At 47.2% G+C, this 24,531-nt stretch overlaps 2 protein-coding genes across 9 annotated transcripts in view; one reads left to right on the forward strand and one right to left on the reverse strand.

Annotated features, from left to right (window-relative positions):
• The window catches only part of Dgk (diacyl glycerol kinase 1), a 418,312-nt gene that overhangs the window by 215,519 nt on the left and 178,262 nt on the right, over positions 1–24,531 (forward strand). For all 8 annotated transcript variants that reach the window (XM_077668715.1, XM_077668709.1, XM_077668711.1 and 5 more), the window contains one exon: positions 8,111–8,137. The gene's annotated coding sequence lies outside the window, so the exon portion shown is untranslated. The remainder of the gene's footprint in view (positions 1–8,110; positions 8,138–24,531) is intronic.
• Positions 19,022–24,531, reverse strand: part of LOC144136417 (nose resistant to fluoxetine protein 6-like) — a 34,572-nt gene continuing 29,062 nt past the window's right edge. The window contains exons 14-16 of the mRNA XM_077668708.1: positions 23,917–24,103; positions 22,227–22,369; positions 19,022–20,273 (exon numbers count right to left, since the gene is read on the reverse strand). Of these exons, the coding sequence (XP_077524834.1) occupies positions 20,049–20,273; positions 22,227–22,369; positions 23,917–24,103 (555 nt within the window). The 3' untranslated portion in view covers positions 19,022–20,048. The remainder of the gene's footprint in view (positions 20,274–22,226; positions 22,370–23,916; positions 24,104–24,531) is intronic.

Consider the following 24,531-nt stretch of genomic DNA (forward strand, 5'->3'; position numbering starts at 1 on the left):
GACTACCCTGCGTTTATGTATCTTTCTGGGACGTGCCAACTAGCGTTCCCACTGCTTCTTGTCTCCCTGACCTGGCGTCAGCTGGGGTGGATCTGCGCCCTTGAATTTCCTTTGTTATCTTGCAGCAACTGAATTCTTGTTTCGCTAAAATGAACTAGAATGATCCGTCCAACGAACACTTCGTCGCAGGAAGTCACTTCTGATCATTATCCGCTATGTCTACTCTGTTTCTCTGAACGAAAAAAAAATAACATGTAAGCACGCCTGATATTTGACGAAGAGAAAAGACACGAAAGGGGAATTGGTGTGACGGTGGACTGTCGCTTCCTCACGAAGCAAGAAAAAGAGGAACGGTAAAAAATTAATCTGTCGTGGAAACGAAGAACGCAATACATAAAAAAATATCCTGGTGCCTTTGGTATCATTAAACATCCTTCCGTGGAATGAGGAGCAAACACTGGAAAGCACAGTGAAGTGGGAATATTTTAGCGTGTGCTTTATTCAGTTGGAGAGCGGGTATCACTTATTCGTGAGCAAAGGGCAGCTCTGCATGTTTGATGAAGGATCGCCTTTCCTGATATTTTTTTCCTTTTCCTGGAAAGGCGATCTTGGGGATCGTGCTTCCAGACTGCTCCCTATTTCTTTTTTTCCTGGGAGCGTGGGATGAGAAATACTTGTAGCTTCCCGTTTGGCGTCAGAATAAAGCCCAGATGGAAGTCTCGGACGAAATTATGAAACGCGACTCCTACATTCATGTTGTTGTGTTTTAAAAGACGAAGAAAAAACCTGAAATCTTGATGGAATAAACCTTGATAGAAGTCTTAGATGGAATAACAAATACGAATTCTTCGCTCCATTGTTTTCTTTTAAACTTTTGAAAAATTTACCAATCTCATCCAAATGAAAGTGTTTCCTCCGTAACAAGATTGAAAGACGACTTGAGTGGAAGAGGACATGCTGCACTTCCTGTAGCTGTTGTCATGCGTCGCCTATTCGTACCCTGTCATAAACAGACGCATGCGTTTCCGGGTGCGCATGGACGTGCTTTCTGAATAGAGAGTCTTTACACTTCCCCCAAATTAATGTTTTCATCGCGCCATGTGGTTAACTCGCCGTCCGCACCTTTCCTTTTCACTTTTTATGTAAGCAATTATTTTTAACTCGTCGTCTGTTTTTTGTCGTGTTTGGAGCGGCTTGTTCAGTCTTTCGAGAAGAAGGCGCGTGTCACGCTAAGATTGCGATAAAGGACCGGTCTGTTTGGACTTCTTCAGCATGAAGAGATGAGAAATTGATGGTAACGGACAAGCATGACTGCGCAGTGGCGCCGGTAATAAGTTGTCAGAAGTAGACAGTTGCACACCTTGAAAATGGGTGTCTGTTACTCTTTGCTTATAGGCATGTCGTCGAATTAATATCTCTCGCCTTGACGTTTTCAGAGTGAAGCGACGACTTCTGCACAAGTTGTAGTTCGAAGAAATCGGAAATGAAAAACGAGGGTTCGAGAAATACGAGGTCTCTAACTTTGGGCTCTGGATGACGACGGGCAAAGAGCTTGGTTCTGGGACACACTAAGTCTTGGCTCAGCGCATATAACTGCTTCTTACTGAACTTGCTGGTTGGTTTAAGTCTTTATCGTAGCGTGCAGATCTAGACCGGGGGTCAGCGCACTTAGCTGAGAAAGGACTTCTCAGATGGGCAACACAATAGCTTTTGGTCCTTTCGTTTTCACCCGCTAGCAAAGATTTGCTGCAAACTTTAAGCAGCAGCTCACTCTCGTATACTGTTCAGTGCGAACTCACAGTTCCTTGCTGCTGCAAGTTGAGAGTAAGTTAGGAATTCAAAATGGGGTCTGAATTCTGAGACGAAGGAAAGGTAGCAATAAGCGCATTAAATATAGCCTATTAGCCGGTAAACACTCTTGTTTTTGACCAGGTGGATTTTTCTGCAGAAAAGTCTGGAGGCAGGTTGTTCAAAACACGAGAGGAAAAAATCAATCCTACATGCAAACGCTGTGGCTGGCTATTTACGGGTGCAGGCGAGTTGGTCCGGCTATAGCATCAGTTTGGACATCGAGCATTGCTTCCAACTCGTCCGCTTTCCCGTTCCTTCGCGGCGTCACCTACGGCGCTAGGTTCTCTTGTCGCTTGCTGGCCAGCGACTGCGCGCAGCGTATATCACGGTGCCAGCTGACTCCACTGCCGCAGGCTTCTTGTTCTTGTCGCTTTAGACGACTATCTCAATATTCTGTCTTCCCTTTTCTTTACTTTTCTTTTATTCCGGCAGACACATAACGAATGGCAGGCGGCAGATGACGCGATAAACGATACAATAGCGACTCGCGACATAAAGAGTCAATCCCAGTGCGAGGGAAAGGTCCGAGAACGGCGAGCGGCGATCGTTCAGCCTAGCGCGCACACCGACGCGATCGCCGCTGCAAATGAAGACGAATGAATCGTTATAGAAACAACGCTTCGCCCCCGCTGCCGCTTCGTATGGCGGTGAGGGACGTTTTTTTTTTTACTGTTTCTGAAAACGTTCCACTTCGTAACAAAATGAAAAAAAGGGGGAATGAGAACATAATGGAGCTTTGTTTCTTGCAAGTCCCTCTCGTTTTTCTGCCGCTGCGCTTTCCCTCCATCGGTGGCGTTAATCGGCAGTTTATTCGCGAGGGTGAAAGCAGTCGTTCCCGCGGGACGACGAACGGCGTGAATGGTGGCCAAGAAGCGTGTCTGATTCGCTCTTTCGGACGGCGGACAGCGTCGTTGGCCGCCGGATGCCGCTTGCTCGACTGGTGTCGGTTCTTCATGCGCGCATTTTATCACGTTTGCTATTTTGGGCTAACATTTGAACAAGTCACAAAGCTGGACCAAACGGTACGTGGCTTGCATACAAAGTAACCACCTCCGGCGGTGTAAGATTCTCTTGTTTCTACAACGATAATTCTGTGAAGGACGGACATTTGTCTTGCTGGGGATTATGATGATGATAATGATAATGACGGCTTTGATGGCGGTGCTGGAGAAGAAGAAGAAAGCGACGACGACGGGGGCAATGATGATGATAGTGGGGAGGATGACAAGGAAGAAGACTTCGACAAGGGACTTTCTATAGAAGAGGTAGGCGTCCGCGTCCTCAGTTGTCGGAGTTATGAGAGGTTTTTAGCATACCGGAGACGTACTACCGGAGGCGTATACCGGTTTACCGGACCCCACTCGCGCATGCGCAGTGGCATTGTTGGGGCCAGGGGGAGCCACTACGCGTGCGCAGCCGGCGTCCGGTAAACCGGTATACGTCTCCGCTAGTACGTCTCCGGTATGCTAAAAACGTCTATTGTCGCGGTATCATCATTTACGTAGAGCATATTCAATGCCACGATCTTAATCGAAATCTTCCGAGTTGATTAGTTACCAAATGAAAGTTCTTGTCATGTGGGGACAGTTCATAACTAGTCTTTTTTCAGTTCACTCTCTTGCCCTTTTGCCATTGTCGATTACCGCCTTTGACGTCAAGTGGCAGTCGCTTGTGACGTCAAGTAATGCCGTCTGCAGGCTCCGGTTTCTTAGAATGCAACCTCAGCAACCTCATGTTTGCCTCGAAGTTTCGCCTTCATACTTGTTCTTAAGACACATGAATTTTGTGGTTTTCTTTGAAGAAATACCTTTAAGTTACTGCACATAACTAGTAGTATCTCTCCAATGCACTTCACCTGATCCTTAGTGACGTGCTAATTCGGCGTTAGCGAAAACGAAAAGGGGAGAGGAGTTTAGTTGACTACAGCTATTTAGTTTCACATGCATTAGCACATCGGTTGCGTGCAGTGTCGATCAATGCCGTAGTCTCGTAGGCGGCTTCTGCGCTATCCCAGTTTTTGAATGAGTGGCTCACAGCTGCTAATGCCAAGTAAATTCATGCTGACCAAACGGAGCGACTTTGCATTTGCTAAGAAACCAGTGCAACTCTGTCATCAAAGAATGCCTTTTGTTTTTGTTTTGCGGATGAATTATCAGTTACAGATTGCTCCATTGAGTGAGTGTCAGTGCTCGCTCAATTCGGCTCTCGCTCTCAGAGGGGAAAAAATTTACATGATCAGACAACTGCTGATATGGTTGTAACAAAGCAAGCAAGCGCTGCACACTTAGGATTATTTTTTTTGTAAATGCATCAGGGTTTAAAAAGGAAGCTTATGTCTAAACCTAAGCGTTTTCACTTCGCATCGCTGATCTAATAATCGGCGTTGCTTTCAAGAGCGCACAGCTAGTGCTTCGTTCACAAATGTGCCGGCAACCATGTTTCTGACGTGTGTTCTCATCATGATGGCTATTAAGTGGAAATCTGAGGAGGTAAATAGGACGCACAGGAAATTAACTTTAGGGTAGCAGCCGAGGCACCTTCCGAGATAAGCGACTACGGAGCACTGGAGAGCGTCGTTGGGAATTGCGCTTTAAGTTCTTACATGTCAAGGGCCGGCCGTATGCGGCGCCTGTGGAAGCGTTCAGAACGGCGTCGCTTCTTTTTATTGTTTTGCAATACTGCTGCCTTGAGCTTTTACCTTAAGCACCGTTTCCACGCAGTGCTTGGGTGCAATGAGCCGTGAGTTTAGAAAATGAGTCTCTCAGGAAATTAGGAAAATGAGGTCGTTTCAGCGCACTCGGAAAACATCCTCCTTTCTATTTTATTTTTTGCCATGAAGAATGAACTTCGCAGCATGCGCCTTGTTTTTCCATCGCCTTCAAGATGGAAGGCTCTGACAGCGTTCGCCATCATTTTCCGCCTGTTCGCGTTTGCGCTTCTGCGAGATTCCATGGTATGTGCGGCAGTGTCAGTTTTTTCTTTTTCTTATATGTTCGTTAAAACCACAAAGAAGGACACCTCAGAGCGCTGACAACTGATGTGTGCCTGCTGAACAAATCAGCCATGTCTTCTTTGTGCAGCCTCTTGTTTGTGCAGCCGGACCTTTTAATCTGTTCTTCTATCCTGAACATGGTTGAATGTCCTGCATCACGTTTTCATTGCATGCGTCTTTTTGTTCTTGTTTTGTTTAGTTGCATTTTTAAATTTTCCTTTTCTCCCGTGAATACTTAACGCACAAACGCCCCGAAGCGCCTCATAAAATTTTAAGACAAATAAATAAATAAAGCACAATTGATGGAATGTCTCGGCATTGTTCGCACTTGTGAAGGTTCTTCCTGATTCGCCACTGGCTATAGCATCGTTGACTCCCTTCACTGATTAGCCGGGCAAGAGCCAACCGTTACTGTTCGTATACGAGCAGGTTTAAACATTCGGCTCCTCATCAGGTGAAGTTAGCTCCGTCTTCTGCAACGGTGCCCTTCTTTCTAATTGTTGTGAGAGAGGCTTTGTATAAATAAAATGAGGCAATATGCCTGGCCTCCCCGGGTTTTGTGATCTTGCCTGCGATCGGAGGCTCGGGCTCCCTGAAAGTCAGCGAATATAGCGCGCTATGCTGGGAAAAGGCAAAAGATGAGCTCATGAAGCCTCGCTCTGTTACAGCGTTGTCAATGCAAATTGCTGCATATGCTTTGAAAAAGAGAAGATGAACGATCGTTGGCGCATCACTGGAAGCTTCCTCTACTTCCAGCATATTTAATCACCGTGAAAAAGAAAAATAACGTAAAACTTTTAAGCGGAATAAACGGGCGAACGGTTGAGGGAACACCGAGACTAAAATAGCTTACATTTGCTGAGTGTTCACCAAACGCTCCGCACGTCACGTTTCTTCTTGTCTTCAGTTTGAGACGGCTAGTTTACATAACGCGATGCTCAGCGAGCGAACTGTTCGCTAATTGTTGCTGTCATGTATTGCCGAACAAATAAGCGGACTTTTAAAGAGTCGCTGGACTGGCAATAAACATGCGTCGACTGCTTTTGTTCAGAGCCATTCTATAAATAGTGCGAATGAATTAATGAGCATTCCCAGATTCGTGCCTGGTACGCCGTTACATGCTGAATACCGAGGGTTTAAGTACGTAACGGTTACCCTCGGCGCCGTGGCTTAGTAAATTTTGCCTACATCGCGCCAAAATACTTGCGCTTTCGAGGAGCTTGCAGGCGAAGCGACCCGTCCAGTGCACGTAACTCATCGAAATAGCCAAACTTTGTTGGGCCACAACGCCGAGGGCAACCGCGTTTTCGAAGTTATAAAAACTGATATGGTTATTACTTACGGTGGGCTACACGCCTCTCAGTAATTAAGAAGCCTAACAGTAATAGTTAAAAAGTTAACGATTGAATATTACTCAACAAACTTGCTAGATAGCACGTATTAGCTGTATTCTCATGTAATTCACCGCTGACAACGCTATGCTGAAAAAGCGCCCTTATAACTCAAAAAGCCTATATTTAAAAATTGTGTAAAGTCTTAGATGAAACGCCCTGTATATAAACTGCATGTTACATATATCTCGGGCACTTCATTTTTCGGGTAAACCCGAATCCATATGATGTGACCAGGCGTCGTATTGGCATCATTATTTCAGGTGCTACCCACACTAACGACATCCTGCCCCAATTGGCTCTGGCATCTTTAAAATGGTCACTGTGATGTTGAATGAAGTTCTCGCAACGTACAAACCAAAGCAGGCAGGCCTTGCGCGGACATGGAGGCCAGGCCCAGGTGATGGTAATGTATGCGACAAAAAAATTGCAGTATATAAAAAAGAGGGGGAGGGTTATTTCATTCGCTAAGCGGTTTTCTAGAGCACCTCCCATTTCCTCTTTGCTTGCGAAAATGAACAGCGTAAAATTGGAAATCTTATGGCCCGTATCAAAACGGGTGTAATTTGTCGTTTTCTCTGAAACAATAAGCCGGAAGAATCAGATTTATTCTACTTTTCGCTGAATAGCCCGGTTTACACCTGAATTCGATATCAAAAACTATCGGCTTATTTTTGTCCCCCCCCCCCCCCCCCCTTCGCGATTTCCGGAAAAATAAAAACCGAAAACGAAGGCCCCTATAAAGTACATCCAAATTTGAGTGCACGTACAATCATGGACAAAAGTTTACAGGATGCCGATTTGCGGCAAAAATGTATTTCTGCGTTGCCTTGCTTGTCAATCACCTGGTAATTTTCCAGAGCATGGAGCAGGCATATCCCCTGTGCTTCAGTGCTTTTCATTGACCTTTTTGTGTCCAGACAAAATTTTTTTTCTATGAACCCATATCTCTCAAACTTTTGTCCATAACTGTACGTTTTGTATTTTGCGTCAGTGGGAATGCAGCTCTGCCGGGCCCGGAATCTGATCCGCAGACTCGCGAGCTCAGCAGCAATGCCATATCCTGAGTAACTGCGCTGGATCATTCTTGCTTTTTTGCTCAGATATGACAATGACAACAAGATCGTTTGCATAGATGTAGTCTCCATGTTTTTTTTTCTTCCTGCTAGATGCCGAATAACCGCTCTGATAGCAGCGTTTTGTAAATCATACAGCAGATAATGCTTCTTAGCACAGTTCCCTGGTCTCTTTTGTTAATCGGCAACTCCATCAAGAATCCTCGATATGATATTTAACACCTGCTTTTACCTCATTAACACACATTCCTGCATTACAATACAAGTACGTCTTCATCTAAACGAGAATCGATTAGAGGTTTAATTATAACATAAGTTGTAACGAAACCACCCAGGGGAGAGGCAGGTCATATGACACAGGCAAATGTCGTTTTCACTGCTTCCCATTAGAAACAGCGAAAACGCTGAAATTGTACCGTACGACTTGCTTTTCTCCTGGAAATATCACCGCACGAGAAAAATAACAGGGCGGTAAATGAAACTGCAAACATTGCTTAGGCTTATACGAAACAGATTTCTACATTCATCAAAGGTATGAGGAACGCCAATGCCACTAACATGGATCTCGGCCAATAGGGCCGGCGTTATTTGGGCGTTAAGGAAAAAAATAGGGTTCCCTTATGCTTCTGGCGTTTCAGGTTCTGACACGAGATGAATGGTGTTTGTGCAAAACGCTTGACCTCAATAGCTGCAGAATGAGGCTTGCGCTGCATGACCTTCTAGCATGTGATGCAACCATCGATTTCTCGGCTCTGTTCATCGATTTATCTGTTTTCTTTGTTCTCTCTCCCCCTTCGCAGGTGCTGCCCGCGAGCCGGAACGATAGGGTGAGTGTCTCAGGTTGCAAGAGGCTCTAACGAGGTCCATAGTTCGTACCGTTGCACAAGCACTGCCACTGAAACGCCCAAGAGAACCTAATGAAGGGATGCATTAAATATATACGGTTTTTCCCGTAGACATAGGTCAACGTCGCAAAGAGGACGTCGCTTCGGCGAGTCTGGATAACATATTGGGGAACGTTCCAAGCTAGCCAGCGGTTCGTTCGCAATCTGATGATTTGCTCTGGTCCAATCTCTTTTAGCTGCATTCTATTTCCTCTTGTGGGACACGTTGCATAACCGCTATGAACGCAAATCGATGCTATATAAAGGGACAGCTCGGCGCACGTGCCTGGAGGGGCCTACACAAGAGCAGTATAAATATACCCCTTACAGCGCGATTGCTTGCGGGTTGCCATCGGTGATCACGCGGACACTATTGCGTAATTTGTCTCCTGGCATTGCGTTGTATGTGTTGAATGGTGAACTGGCTCCGTCCCAAGAGCGGCTGTTTCGGCTCTCGCAACGTATGTCGATTTTGCCTGAAGCGAAAGATGCGATGAACTCTCGCAATACGCTCAGTAATCTGTGGTATTCAGTTATGACTTCATTATGACCTGAAAATGCGTTCTTCCGACCGAATGGCACTGCCGACGAAGCTGTTGTCGCAGACTGGCATGCTTAAGCTTGTAAGCGCTTCCAATGATTGTCTATAGGCGATGATTTACTGGGATGACTTTGGCAGGATCGTAACCACAGTCACGTTAAGCAAGTAAGATTAGAATCGGATTCCCGGATGGTGCGCATTGTATATGGCCGAGTGTTTCAGCGGATACTTTAACTAAGCATGCAGTTCCTGCCCTTGAAAAATGAGTTCTTTCGCAGATCAGTGTTAGGGGTGGCGTACGTCAAATTCCGGCGAGACCTGTAAATTGGTCTATAGGGGTTTAACGTCCCAAAGCAACTCAGGCTATGAGAGACGCCGTAGTGAAGGGCTCCGGAAATTTCGACCACCTGGGGTTCTTTAACGTGCACTGACATCGCACAGTACACGGGCCTCTAGAATTTCGCCTCCATCGAAATTCGACCGCCGCGGCCGGGATCGAACCCGCGTCTTTCGGGCCTACAGCCGAGCGCCATAACCACTCAGCCACCGCGGCGGCTGAGACCTGTAAATTAGTAAACTAGTTAACCGAAACTTAGCTGTTCGTTAGGCGCCTCATTGCTACTAGCGATGTTTAGCCGGCCGTTAGCAATAGCCATATCAATTTTAAAATATTCAATAATGCGATCCTTTCCGGCACTGAAGCATCCAATAATTCAGGCTCTCCGTGCGCGTTGGCCCGGAACCGCTGGCATAGAAGAGCGAACGCAACCAACTAATAAACGCTTAGCTTCCAGATTTTAGTTATTTAACTTCTTTATCATTAAAGAGGTCTCGTTACGCTGTTTTCGGCGCCGTTCACAGTTGCGCTATGCCAAAGAAATCATGTTTTACCTCGAAAAAAAGAATGTTAAAATATTACTGAGCGTCTTCGTTGGAGAAGCCGACATAGCTCATATGCTTTGGTAAAACGCTCATGTTCAAAGATGACTGGTTGACGCTTCTGTATGTGCGTGTTTTGAATATCGGAAATTCAAAGCTGTCGCATACTTTGCACTGCAGGTAGCAACAAGATATAGCATAAACAGTAATCCGTGCAGTAATTCTACGTGGTCAGCACATATCCTTGTGCCGCTGTGGTGGCTCGGTGCTCGGCTGCTCACCCGAAAGACACGGGTTCTATTACGGCCGCAGCGGTCGCATTTCTATGGAGGTGAAATGCTCGAGGCCTGTGTACCGTGCCATGTCAGTGCACGTTAAAAAACCCCAAGTGTTTGAAATTGCCCGGAGCCCTCCACTATGGCGCACCTCACAACCTGGGTCGCTTTGGAACGTTAAACCCCACAAAGCTATAAAACCATAAATATGTCATAATGACCACGTTTTTCGCAACCTTGCCGATCAGAAAGATTTCTGTGGTGTTACAACCAGTTTCCATTAAACGCTGTGTGCTGTGACAAATATTGTGATGCATGACAACCGATAAAGAGGAAGTAAATGGTTAGCGGCAGGTTGAACAGAACGTTGACTTCGTCATCCGCTTTCGTGCTGGCCAAACTTCTCCTTAGAAAGTGTGAGCATACTATTAAAGGGGCACTGAAGTCAAATGGAGGTTTACCTGCATCATAGGTTACCGCGTTCTAATGATAAAAGACGCTATTTGCACCGGAAACGGAGCCTTTATAAGTTAGGCATAGACAAAAACAGAAATACATGTGTCTCCATTACCAGCCCGTTTCGCTAGTAAACTGCAGTGCGTAGATATAGCTTTTCTTGTGGCGCGCATCTCGGAGTCTAGGCTACACAGGCATTCACTTAAAAACGGCGATCAAGAAGTTGTTTTCAGTGTAAACATCACGAGTTTGAATAAAGTAATGAGGAAAGTTTTTAAACTTCCTTTTTCTACAGTAGAGGCGCTTCTCCTGCCTAACAAACATCAACGTGCCAAGAAAAAGGCGTACAATCGATTTTTATGCGCATATTTTTCATAAGTATCTCTATCTGCTTCCAGTGTCAGTTACTGGCCGATTCACCCCTGGCGCGTTTGAGCCAGCATTAACTTTTTCCTCCTTATATGCAGTGTTTGTATATATTTCCAAAGAACTATCGTCGATGTTGATGTTATGTGTGGCGGGCACGTAATACTAAAGGTACCATCTGGACGTATTCTACGGGGCTTGAATAGGAGGAAATGACGCCTAACATTGTTACTGATGAAGAAACGATCTCGAATGTCTGGTATTGTAGCGATAGCTACATTACGGTAGCATTTTGAGCCCTTAGCGTGGCGGCGCCACCACCCTGTGGCTGCGCCGCCACACTGTCACGTGGTTGGTCACGTGACCAAGCTCCACTCAGCCAGCTGTAGCTATCGCATCCCTCCAGGTTCAACCACAGCTAAACCACCGCCATTTTTTTTTTTGTCGTCCGGACAACCAGGTGATGCATTGAGCATCACGTTTACACGTTGTGTAATTCTTTTTTTCTTGGAAAGGGTAAGCTGCTTGGAACTGGGCACATTCAAGTTCATCAATCTGAAAACAGATGGGCCGGTCTGTGTGAATAGTTTCAGGTAGTCACGCAGAAGCTTCTTTTTATATCGGGGCGGTGACGGGTATGACATAGATAACTTCAAACGTGTTTGGTCCCGAATAATTTATTATAATATTTCTTCTCTCCCTCTCTGAGATACCTTCTTGTTCTCCACTGTGAACCGCCTGACCTTCTTTTACTTATACGTTGTTTATGAGCGTAAAATAATTGCAATTTGTATATATAAAAAAAACCTTGGACTACAGTAAGCCAGACCAACTGACAGTAAGGTCGAGAAGCTGTGTCCTCTGGAACCATGTAGAAACGTACTGGGTCACGCGTGGAAAAACAGAGTATATAGCATGCTTCATCTTTGAGACACACTGGCTTGCCTCTGTCTGGATTTTCAAACGACTAATGTACATTAAGGGAGCAATGCGTGGACGCAGCGGAGCTGGAAAGCAGGATGTGGCGTGCACTTTTGGGACACAGTGGTTGGCTGAGGAATGCTCACTTCAGTGGACACTTCCTCTCCGACGCGGACGATGAAACGACACCATCGGACCAGTATGCAAATAGCCTCCAGGACGCGTGCAACGAGAGATGATAATTCTTTACCCCTGATTTGTCAGCATTTTTTTCTTTTTTTTCCTTGTCATTGCCGCGATCACAGAGGAGCACGACTGATGGGCTTGACATGCAAATGAGCGAATTGTTTACACTCTGGAAAAATGCTGAGGAAGCCTCTTTGTGCGATGTTTGCTGCAGCAGGCGTTAGAAAGCTTTTAGGCAAATCGTTGAGGCAGCGAGGCGGCTTCTATGAAATGCAGTCTCGCTCTCGGAAGGGAAGAAGCAATCGGTAAGTTCAAACAAACTTTCAGCGCCGTTTTTTTTTGCTTTTTTTATTCGCTGCGCCAGTGCCAATTTAATGCGCGGCAGAAACAAAGTTTTAGCTTAGAAGGCGACCGCCTTTTAACGGGCGTTCACTCGCATTGCAAAAGTCGCCCTTTGAGCAGTCGACGTTTGAAGTTATCGCTGAAATTGAGGAGGAACGCATGAGCTTGGGGCGTATAAGAAAAAGCGGCGCGAAAGGCGACGCATATCTCTGTAGAGGAGGCACACCTTGTTTCGTTGCGCTGATTCAGCCACCGCCGTTGTACAGTCGATGCTCTAACTTGCTTTGAGCAAATGTGGATCTTTTTCTCTACGTGGCCGGTTCCTTTCGCGGGTATGCGACGTGTATACCTGGGCACAGTGAGATCAGTTGCGTATCACCCGAAAAGATGGCAAGCAGAGACTCACGAAAAAGAAGGCTGGGCGATAAACCTCAAAGACGCCATGCTGCCCGGCAGCACGAAGCGTTGGCGTTGCTGAATCTGCGCATATCGTTGACCTTATAGGAGCTCTTTTCAAGTCGGACTTTCGGCGAAGCAGGATCGTCGGCTGTGCGCCTAAGAGTAACTGTCCAGTCTATGTGAGCACAATTTTTTCTTAGTTGTCACTATGAATTTGCGCATATCCATTATAAAAATGGTCTATAGAGAGAGTATAGACTTTTTATAGACGCTGCTTCTTTCCTATAGATATTTCTTTTTGTCTGTTCTTCGTCTATAGACTGTGTATAGACAGAGGTCTACTAAAATTGTATGGCCATAAATCTGTAGTGTGTCTATAAACTGTCTATAGGACTTGTGTTGGCTATAGACTATTCTTTAGGATTTGTCATAGAGAGCAGTAGATTTTATAGACAGGAGCCCATGGACGGTCTACAGACTGCCTGAAGAAATTTTTTTGAGGGATACATGCACAATACGTTTCCTTAATGCATAAGATTGGTTTCGCTGCTATCTGTGAAAGTGACGTAAACGTTCATATTCGCGGTAAAAGCCTAGCGGCCCGTAAGATTAGATTGGATTGGAAAAACATTTTTCAAGAAGAGCTCGGTGATCGGAGGGCCGTGTTAGGCAGCCGTTAGTCCATGACTGTTGGCGAACCGGTCGCCAACAGTCATGGACCAGTGGTTAGCCCACTCGACGGCCCGGACTTGCGTATTCTGGTCTGAGCTGGCCAGCACAGCCTCCCACCGCTCGAGAGAAGGGATTTGTACTAGCTCCGCCGGAGGTGGTTCTTCCTTACAATGCCATAAAATGTGGTCGTAAGTGGCGTGTTTGCCACAGCGGCAACATTGGGGTTTGTATTGCGAGGGGTGCATGAGTGACAGATGCGCGGGGTACGTGAGGGAGCGCGTTTGAGGCCATCTCCACGTGGTTTTTTGTGCTTTAGACAGTGTTTTAGCCGGAGGGGGATAAACTCGCCTGCCCAAGGTGTAATGGTGGGTAATGTCATGAAAAGAGGTCATGTCGTCTCTCGTAAACTCCGGATGAATAGGTGAGCTCCCTGCCCGGTTGACGAAACCTCGGGCTTTATTGTGAGCTGCCTCGTTCCCCGGATTTCCCGAGTGGGACGACACCCAAATCAGTTCGACTTGTCTGGTAGGTTGGGCTGCTTTTCTAAGAATGCTAAGGGTGATGGGTGCTATTCAGCCCCCCGCGAAATTGCGAACGGCGAATTTTGAGTCGCTGAAAATAATAGCAGCTGTGGTATTAGCTATAGCTAAAGCTTAATTGTACATCTTTGGCGTCCTTAATGCAAGTTTTGTCGTGCAGACCTAATTCTATTGTGTACCTTAGAACTATAGCTAAAGCTTAATTGTACATCTTTGGTATCCTTAATGCAAGTTTTGTCGTGCAGACCTAATTCCATTGTGTACCTTAGAATTTTTCAAATTTTATTGTTATGTTGGAATTGGTATTGTTGATATTGCAGATTTTTAATGTCATTTTACTTTTGCATTGTATTGTTCTTCTTTTTCATACTTCAGTGCATGTTTCGGGCCCCTCTTTACTGTAACGCGAATGTCGTGAGGGTAAAATAATAGCACAACTAAAAATTTGCGGCGGTTTAACTACTGCAGAACCTGGTTAGAGAGCCAAAGCTGTGCTCTACCCGGCAAGTAGACGCGGCTTGGCGTCTGTAACGTTGAGTGCGTTCCGCACACTGGATAAGCAGCGCGCCCACCCTGCCACTCTGGCAGCTGGCAGTTAAATTAATGGTTGATAGCGAGAGGTTGGTCACCCAGTGAACGCTGCGGCCTATTTTACCGCCCTCTACCGGCGAATCGAAAAGTGAAAGGTCAAGTGGTGCGACACCATGAGAGACCACATATGGTAAGGCCTATAACCACATTTGACCTCTGGCTTACCGGCAACCGGCAACCGGCAACGCACGGCGAAATAGGCTTTACCTAGCGTAGTGAAGCTTTCGCTTCAATAAATCTATGCGTGCCGTTTCACGGCTCAGTGGTTAGTGTGTCCGGTTGATAATCACAGATTTATTTGTGTGTGAGTCTCGAGTGGGGGATTAAAAGACCTTCAGTGCATACGTACGTACGTACCTTCGTGCCAGAGAAAGAGAGAGAGAGAGAGAGAGAAAGAGAGCGTGAGTGATTTTTAGATTAAGCAGAAGCCTGGCTACCAGCTCGCCGTCTTTCTTGCGTGGCTTGTTTTTATCGTTGTTCGAGTTTAATTGTCAGAACGTGAAAAGTTATGACGAATTAGGAAAATGCCGTCTCCTGTGGGTTTCAGCTTCTTCCATTCACCTAAGAATCAAGTTATTCACAGCTGGTGTATTTCAGTTAACGTTGCTAGAAAACGCAACGCGAATCATTCCCTACCTTGGTCTTAGAAGTCACTGTGAAGGGCAGTGTTTCCAAACGGTCTCATATTACTGTGGTTAGGAGATGCTCACGCCTCACTGCCCTTCAGCCATTTCGGAATTGGCAGAAACCAGCACAATGGTTTTACCGCAAAGTCTCTCGTACATCTGGATCTAAACGGCGGAGAGTTGTAGCCAGGAGTGCACGCTCACGCTGAAACCGAGGGCAGTTACAAAGAAGGTGTTCGATAGTTTCGTCACACCCACACATCTCACGCGCAGGAGAGTCTGCCATTGCGATTAAGTGGGAGTAGGCATTTGTGAACGCCACTCCCAGCCACAGGCGACACAACAGCGCAGCCAAGATTCTTACTGAAGCCAAGATTCTGGGTCCTTGGAGTAAGCCTTCGTCGCAGAGGACAGCTTAGAAGGCACTTTTCAAGTTCTTGAAGGGCTCAGGACTGAGTGCAAGATTGTGAACAACCAGTGTGCGCCCTGTGTACCCTACAAGTAACGGCCAACGGACACGTGGAAAAGTGATCATATCCCTTTGTTCTCTCTCTTTTCTATCTCTCTTTCCGTTCCCCTTCCCACGTGTAGGGTAGCACACCGGGCGCTGCCTAGTTAACCTCCCTGCCTTTCTGTCTTTCTCTCTCTCTCTCTCTCGTACATCTGCATTTCAAAACACCTTTTTCAAGACAAAAAAAAAACGTTCCATTGCCTAGGACGGTGCCTGAAGAGGTTTATTTCCTGTAATTTTGCACAGTGCTGTCGATTATAAATTGAGAAATATATCTTCATATCTCCAAAGGCGTCGAATTGAAGACTCTCCATGATGACTCTGTTAAGTATAAGGCCTGCTGCGGGAGAGATGTGACGCAATAACGCTCTTATATTCGTAGCGCGATTAATCGGTATTTCTGTTTTTACCACAGAGCTCAACAAATCGTCGAACCACTCGGCTGCGAGCTCTGTGAGGACGGTGATTGGACGAAATGATCTGAATCTAATGGGTGGTCACGAAACAGCGTCTATTTTGTTACTTTATTTATATGGCGTTGGTGTAAGGTCGTCAGCGCCAGCCGACGACTCATTATGGCGACTGGTACGAAGGTCAGAAATATGATAAAAGGAGACGCGATGGACGCAGATGACGGTTAACGATTAGTGAAATAGGTCCGACCGCGACGCTGTTGGGTCTTTGATGTGCGCCGATTGGATTGTCAAACATTTATTGCGTCGAGAGCAGGTTGCAGGAGACACATAATAGATGGCCGCTAGCCCATGGCTGGCGGCGACCTCACTGGCCCGCTCGAATGCCCGTACTTGAATGTTAGGGCCCAAGCTGACCAGCACGGTCTCCCACCGCTCGGGAGAAGGGAGCTGTATCAACTCCGCCGGAGGCGGATCATTTGCGCAGTTCCACAGAATGTGGTCGTATGTGGCCCTTTCACCACATTTATGGCAGTTTGGGTCGTACTGGCTTGAGGGCAAGCACTGCCGGGTTCAGAAGGGAGCGTGTTTGCAGTCGGCGCCAGGTAACTTCTTGCGCTTTTGTTAACGATTTGTGGGGAGAGGGATATGCGCGCCTCTACAGCCTAAAGTGATGGGTGATATCATGAAATGAGATCAATCCGTCCCTCGTGAAATTCTGGTCGGAGGGCGCGCTCACTGAATGATAATAATAATTGGTTTTGGGGGAAAGGAAATGGCGCAGTATCTGTCTCATATATCGTTGGACACCTGAACCGCGCCGTAAGGGAAGGAATAAAGGAGGGAGTGAAAGACGAAAGGAAGAAGAGGTGCCGTAGTGGAGGGCTCCGGAATAATTTCGACCACCTGGGGATCTTTAACGTGCACTGACATCGCACAGCACACGGGCGCCTTAGCGTTTTTCCTCCATAAAAACGCAGTCGCCGCGGTCGGGTTCGAATCCGGGAACTCCGGATCAGTAGTCGAGCGCCCTAACCACTGAGCCACCGCTGCGGGTTCACGCTCACTGCCCGGTCGATGAAACCACGGGCTTGCACGTGAGCCGCCTCGTTCCCTGGATTAGACGGGTGAGCCGGGACCCAGATCAATTCAACTTCTCTTTGCGCAGGGTAAACTCCTCACAGATAGATTCTTGCAACTTTGGCTTTCAGTCTTTCCTTAGCTTCATGTATCTCTCCCTTTTCGTGCACCTTCAGCAGTGCATTTTAATCCAAGGGGTGCACAATTGATGGCAGAACGTTTTTTGTAGCGATAGCTACACTACGGTAGCATTTCGAGCCTTCAGCGTGGCGGAGTTGCCACCCTGTGGCTGTGCCGCCACGCTGTCACGTGGCTGGTCACGTGGCGCGGAGCAGCTGCCGGCGGCGCGGTGCCATGGCTGATCACGAGGTTGGTCACGTGACCAAGTTCCACTCGGCCAGCTGTAGCTATCGCGTGACTGCAGGTTTAACCAGAGCTAAACCACCGCCAATATTTTCGTTATCTCATAGTTCTGACTTACCCGGTGAACGCTAAGTTTGTCTCGCTATGGCGGCCGCCCAGCGAGAGTTTTACCTGATCACTTACTGATCTTACGAGAAAATAAAAAGAAATTCCTACAAAGGGGAGGATTATTGGGCCAGCTGGTTCATTATTAAAGCAAGAACAGCGCGAAACACGAGACAAGAAAGAAACGACAGACAGCGCCGAACTTACTAATTTGTATTTCATGCGATGTGGCAATCAATACAGACAGATTGAGACATCGCATGAGGCACACTCGGTTGTAAGTTCGGCGCTGTGCCCGTTGCCTCTTTCTTGTCCCGTCTTAACGCGATGTTTTTTTTTTTTGCTCAAAAATGAAGGATTTCGGCATCACCAATTGGTATTTTAAGCGCTTTTCATTTCAACTGAGATTTATGGGCTTCATACGCAGACGACCACATGCTACGTTTTAATGAAGATAAATTAAGCGTGACAAAATCTTGTGTGTTTTTGTGTGTGTGCAACATGCATTGAATATGTATTAATGCTTATTGTCACGTGCCACCTTGTCGCAACATTGAGCACTTCACAAAACGCATCCTAGTAAAACAGCTTCCTTACTTCATCGAGACTTATGTATTCAGTTGTGATGAGGTAAACAAAAAGAAGCGGTTTTTGTAACGCTTAGCAGTTTTAATTTTTTTATAGAAGAATATCTGACAAATATAATCATCATTATCATCATCATCATGATCAGCCTGACTACGCCCACGGCGGGGCAAAGGCCTCTCCCTGATCTCTCCAATTAACCCTGTCCTTTGCCAGTTGCGCCAACCCCATGCCCGTGAACTTCTTAATCTCGGCCGCCCACCTAACTTTCTGGCGCCCCGTGCAACGCTTGCCATGTCTCGGAATCCACTCCGTTACCCTCAAGGACCAGCGGTTATCTTGCCTTCGCATTACATGCCCTGCCCATGCCCATTTTTTTCCTCTTGATTTCGACTAGGATGTCATTAACTCGCGTTTGTTTCCTCACCCACTCTACCCGCTTCCGGTCTCTTAACGTTACACCTATCATTTTTCTTTCCATGGCTCGCTGCGTTGTCCTTAACCTAAGCTGAACTCTTTTCGTTAGCCTCCACGTTTCTGCCCCGTAGGTGAGTACCGGTAAGATACAGCTGTTGTACACTTTCCTCTTGAGGGATATTGGTAAACTGCCATTCATGATCTGAGAAAACCTGTCATATGCGCTCCACCCCATTGTTATCCTTCTAGTTATTTCCCTCTCATGATCCGGATCACCGATCACTACCTGCCCTAAGTATTCCTTTACCGCTTCCAGCTACTCGCTACCAAATGATATACAAAAATATTAAGTGTGTGTGGCATTACAGTAGTTTACCCTGTACATATAAACATGTATGCGTTAAGACGAAAACAAAGCACGGAAAGCTGGAAGTGAGGAAAAAAAGTGCCGTTGGGTTGGTAGTTGAAAAAAGCTTGTCGGAGAAATGCACTGTTTGCATTCTAACTACAGGCCAACAATTGCCGTCGGGACTGCAAATGAGTTCTCTTGAGCACAGTTTGGCATCCCCTAAGCAATATTTATTATCAAATAGACTTTTAATTACTACATTCCGTCTGAAAACAAAATTGTAAAAACGCGCAAACACAGGCAGACACGCACACACACTATAGTGCTCTGTGTGTATCACTATTGTGTGTGCGACTTGCTGTGCTTGTCATTCACTACAGTGTCACTACTGTACTGCATGTGTCCTGCTTAAGCTCTTGCCTGTTTTCCTGCGCTGTTTTTTCGGACAATACATAACAGGCCAGCTGACCTGAACCCTTACGCTTCATCCCATCTAGCTTCTTAGCAATTTTTCAGCGGAACTGCTTTTGGCAAATGAACACTACTACAGGATGATCAAAAAGGAAGTCAGTCGCAGGCGAGGTGCCTCTCTTCGCTTCTGTTCACTGTTCATTGGGCTGCTCATTTGTGTAAAATACGACATTCAGTCAGACAAAATGTCTGCCATCTTTAAGTCAAACGTCCTGGACATTACCAGCATGTTTAGATCAGGCATGATGAATCGTTTTTGCACTATTATGATTTTGAATTAACGTCGGACATCACGGCTGATGCAATTTTTTTCTACTCTTCAGTCCACTTTGTCCCTACTCAACGAACTCTAAGAGGATTGCCGCAATCCCTCTGATTCTGGGTACTGCGGACATTAAGACAGCTTTGTGGGATAAGGAATTAGACTGGTGCCAAAAAGAGGACAAATAAAAGTTAAGTGCTGCCCGTTAGGTTTGGCTTTCACTGAGTCACGGCCCGCACGGCAGTTGAGCGACACAGGAAGGCGGCGTCTAAATGTCCCTTCACAAAAAAGGAAAGTGGAACCTAGTCTCAACACTTGATCACGTGACGTCATATCGCGCCACGCGCAGCGCCAAGCACATTCGTCCGCTGAAACCTTGGGAAAGGTTGGGGAGAGAAACTCCAGGGTAAAACCGTGCTTTGAGCTTCCGGCGCTCTGATGAGCGGTGAGCTTTAACATGACCACGTACACCCATTCCCGACGGAGTCGAGTCGCGCCGTCTTCTTCAGAGGCGCTTGGTGCGCTCGCCGCGTCCCCTGGCGGTGAATCTCTTGGCCGCGGCTCCGGCCTCTCCCACGGCGAGTCCGTCGGACGATGGGTGCCGGTGTCTCTTCGGGAAGCAGCGCTCCTCGAGCAGGGAGGCCATCAGGGCGATGGGCCTCTCGAACACCGCGTGCAGCGCGAAGGCCGCCACAAATGAGGCGGCGCAATTTCCGGCCACCACGGTCATCTGGAAAATAACGTTGCCTTTTTTTTTTGTCTGTGGAGCCGACCGCGCATCGCGCAAGACCGCCCGCCTCTTAGAGTACTTCAGTAGCTGTCTTTCTTTCCTCTGCATCGAATTTTGTCTTTTCGCGTCGTAAACCCGACACACGTGGCTTTCGCGTCGTCAGCGTTGCGGAACGCCCATAACGTTGCCGTGGGGACGAGCTTTATTAAAGCCAGCAACCGCTGCCGCCGCTGCCCTAGTTACAAGTGCCCACAGCCTGTCGTAAGCTCCCCGTATAGAGTGCGGGTAAGCGTCTCCGGGATTGCTCGTTGGCGGGATAAATTGGAGTGCTCTCATCTTCCCCCAGCGGCTGTGCAGCGGCAGCGCTGTTTTCGTGGGCGCTGTAGTTGCGCTCGAGTAGCGTGAGTTCCTCGCGCGCTTTTGGATTCTATTTTCGGCTCGGTGCGGCAGTGCTGTAAGGGGTGATCATGGCATGTAGGCCCAAGGACTTTGTAAATGGGAATTCTCCCTTTTCCGGGTTTTCGTGTTATAGAAATTAATCGGGCTTAGTGGTGCGGCTCGTTAGCGGCCAGTGTACAGTCAACGCAGCGCGCTTTCCGTGCATAAAAACCTCCTAAAAATGAAGACAGCTTTTGGTCGTTGCGGGCTGTACTTCGGGAAAGAGGCCCTGGTCAGGGGCCCGTGGCCTTTCGGCAGGTAAAGGAGCTGCAATAAGCGCATGTTGAACTAAGGCGGGCGAACAGAGATTACTATGTACGTCGCACCATTTTATCGGGACACAAGAGGCAGTGAACACGTTTCGTAGCTTGGGCTACGCTATTCGTTGGGCTTCCCCTTACTGAAGCATTCCCGCTGTAAAATGCACGCTTGTGCATTGGGGCTCCAAGCTCCCTTCCTCCTCGCTACTTACAGCGCAAGGCAGTGGAATGCTTAGCGGCATTTCCGCCTATTGTTTACAGTTATTTTGCGACGTGAGCGTGCGATACATACAGATCTTTGTGCACTAGCAGCTTAGATTCTCATCCTGTGCTCACGGGGTGCGCTATGAGCACATGCAGCAGTCGACAGGTTCGAGCAGGTTTGAAGTCATTGCTTACACCGCTAGCAAAGCATCGCACCTGCCCCAGCTTGACGGGAATGACCTCTTCCGCAAACAATAGAGGCTACTCAGTAAAAACGCTGCACGCGTGCAGGGCGCCCCGGTGGTTGAAATTATCCCTATAAACGAACCAATCAGCATGATCGTAATCTAATATGTACGCATCTGCTCGAACCTTTTCTTGAATAGCCAAGCCGCAGCTTGTTTTTTTGTTCGATGTTCCACGGAAACAAATTGCTTGCAGGTGCACGCGCCATTCTGGAGAGTCGGGAGTCAGCATGGGGGTAGCTAATGATTTTTCACAAGTGAGGGGTGTGCCCAACCGTCGGGCTCATGTAAAAGATTGGAGACTGGGGCTCTAGTACGGGGCCGAGTGCACGCAAGCGAGATTGTACTACTTTATCAAGCTGCACAGAAAGAACGAGAGATATTTCACGTTGTGAGCAGAGGAATTGGCTGCAGTTATTTTTATCCCTCTGAGCTTGAACATCCGGTATGCCGACGTTGTTTAGAAGCGATGCTCACACTGTTCCTTTCTTCGTTCGCTTTTAGTCTAGCGCAGAATGCACTGTACACTAGAGAACAACATGAGAGGGAACGACTTTTATCACAAAATGGTGAATTTTCTGGTTATTTCTCCGCTAAATCTCAGAATGAGTTTTGGATATCATGCGCCAAGGGGAAAACTAGTTGGAAAAGAGGACAATCCGTCCTTGTCACACATACTTATGAAGCTATCAATAAATTAATGCCCAAACTTTGTTCCCCCTCATATTGCTCACGATGAACATATTGTGCATGCCTCGTTTAAAAAAAAGGGAAAAAGAATAAAGGTAACATACGTGCACGCTTACCATAAAGTAATAGCCACCGTCAACTCTGCCAGGAAAGTTAATCCACTGGTAGTAGAGTATGAAGTCATGAATTATGTAAATGGAGAATGAGAGCCTGCTCATTGGTGCCCACCCGGGCCACGCCAGCACACTGGTCAGGAATCCTGCACATCAGGAGGAGAGGGCAGGGACGGAAAAAAGCATGCGCAAGCTTGCTCGTCTCTGAAAACAGACGTCAGACACTTCATGCGCACTCTATAGAACAAACCTGAACGATGTAATGTATTAACGCTTCGTGATTGTCCGGCAGGCCGAGTGGGCAGGTTTGCAAGTATGCATTTATATCCGCACATATTTATGCCCTACCAAAAAAAAAAAATCGCACTTCCAAGACCACGGATAGCAGTCGTCGATGTGATGTTTAATGAGTGCGACATGTGTACTTTTGTCTGGACATATACGCACACCTAAGAATTCGGCGTAAATAGCTTTCACCTTTAACAGCAACGACACACATATGAACTAATAAGGAATACCGGCAATCGGCTAGCGAACATTTTTATAAAGCAATGTGAGCATATCCGGAGCTGATGGATCTTCGCAGCTTGTACTACTCTTTGAAAACACATTCGCACACCCACAAAACAAATTCAGCAAGCCCTTAAACAAAAAAATCACACCGGAGCCCATGCGGATTCGGCTTTGCTTACCGCGTCTACGGCAGTCTGCTGTTCAGAAAAAAATTTCCTGTTTCATAGAATTTTCTTATTAATCACCCCTAATTTAAGATAACCACGAATAATGAATGTCGAAATTTTACCGGACATTTGTGAATGCAGTAATTAGCAGTACAACTTGCAGTGGTACTTCCTCTCGCTAAATCGGGTACCTTCAAACAGCTGAAAGCCAATATCTGTGTTTCGAGGCTTCGCCTCTGACATTATAAAAAGGCCGATTCTTCTAGACCTAGCACCGGAAAGTGGTGGAAAAACAGTGCAGCGTTCCTCCCGTTCGACATTAAAGTGGCCTCAGTAACAGAGGTCGCGATGTTGAGCGATTTTAAGCGGGCTTGAGCTGAGCGGCTGCAGCGGCGACACACGTGGTTTGTCCTCGTGCTTTAAGTTGTGTTTTGGTGTATGGATGTAGCCACCAGCCCGCTATGGTGGCTCAGTAGTTGTGGTGCTTGGTTGCTGATCCGAATGACGCGGTTTCGAGCCCGGCTGTGGCAGTCGCATTTCTATGGTGCGAAATGGTAGAGGGCCGTGTATTCTGCCTGTCAGTGCGCGTTAAAGAACTCCAGGTGGTCGAAATTTCCTGAGCCCTGCACTTCGGCGTCCCTCCTAGCCTGAGTCGCTTTGGGACGTTAAACCCCGTAGACCGCAAATCGGTGTATGGACGTAATATGCTGGCGCATATAAGTGACATTTAAATCCGCGCAGACATAGGGATAGTATGTCTGCTTGATTCCAGCAGATCGCGCGGTCCGCGAACTTTAACACGCGAACCATGTACCGATTTTTCTTTTGGCTTCTAACATCACTTTACGAGAGTGCGAACGCCTATCCCCCATGGACCAAAGCAGCAGTTTATAGGTTTATTTGGACCTATAATTGTTCAACATCCGCTGGCATATGGTTCCTGGCTGCTTGAGCAGTCTCGCCGGGGGGACTCTACCGCGGTGTGTGGCTTTCGCAACGACCAGCGAAGTTACCCGCTCTGTCCGTGAGGCAGGCGTATATGATCCAGGCGAGGCCCGAACTGAAGAGGGAGCGAGTCGTGGCAGCGTAGAGGGCCGTGGCGGTCCTCGATGGCAGCTCGTGTCCCGTCCACAAGATGGTGCCGAACAGCGAGATGCCGATGCTGGCGAGCGCTGCCATCCACAGGAGCATCACCTTCCGCTGCCGAGAGGGAAAATGTAAGGGTGAATTTACGCCATCACGACCCACCCAACGAGAAAGCCTAAATTTTAAGATTGGCTATCAAACGGCCAGCGATCCAGTACCCAATGCTTGTTAACGTTTCTCTGTAACAGCATCCAGTCCTGCACTTGTTCGATGATCAGGGTAGCCAACAGCACGTTGGGTCCTCGTGTCGCAAGGCTTTACACTATAAAAGACTCTTTGGTCGCCCGTGTCAGTACGAAGGATCGACCTGTTCATGTCTGTCGTGAAATAAGTAAATTTAATCCTATTCGGTACCATGTAAGTGGCCCATCGAAAACCCCTAATCTTAGATTTCGCCGGTGTTTGTCCGAAGCACCTGAATGGTGGCCCACAGAGTTTTGGGCAACCTGCTAGCAGGCTTTATGGCCTCTATGCGAAACACT

This window comes from Amblyomma americanum, chromosome 6 (assembly GCF_052857255.1).
Source record: "Amblyomma americanum isolate KBUSLIRL-KWMA chromosome 6, ASM5285725v1, whole genome shotgun sequence".
NCBI lineage: Eukaryota > Metazoa > Arthropoda > Arachnida > Ixodida > Ixodidae > Amblyomma > Amblyomma americanum.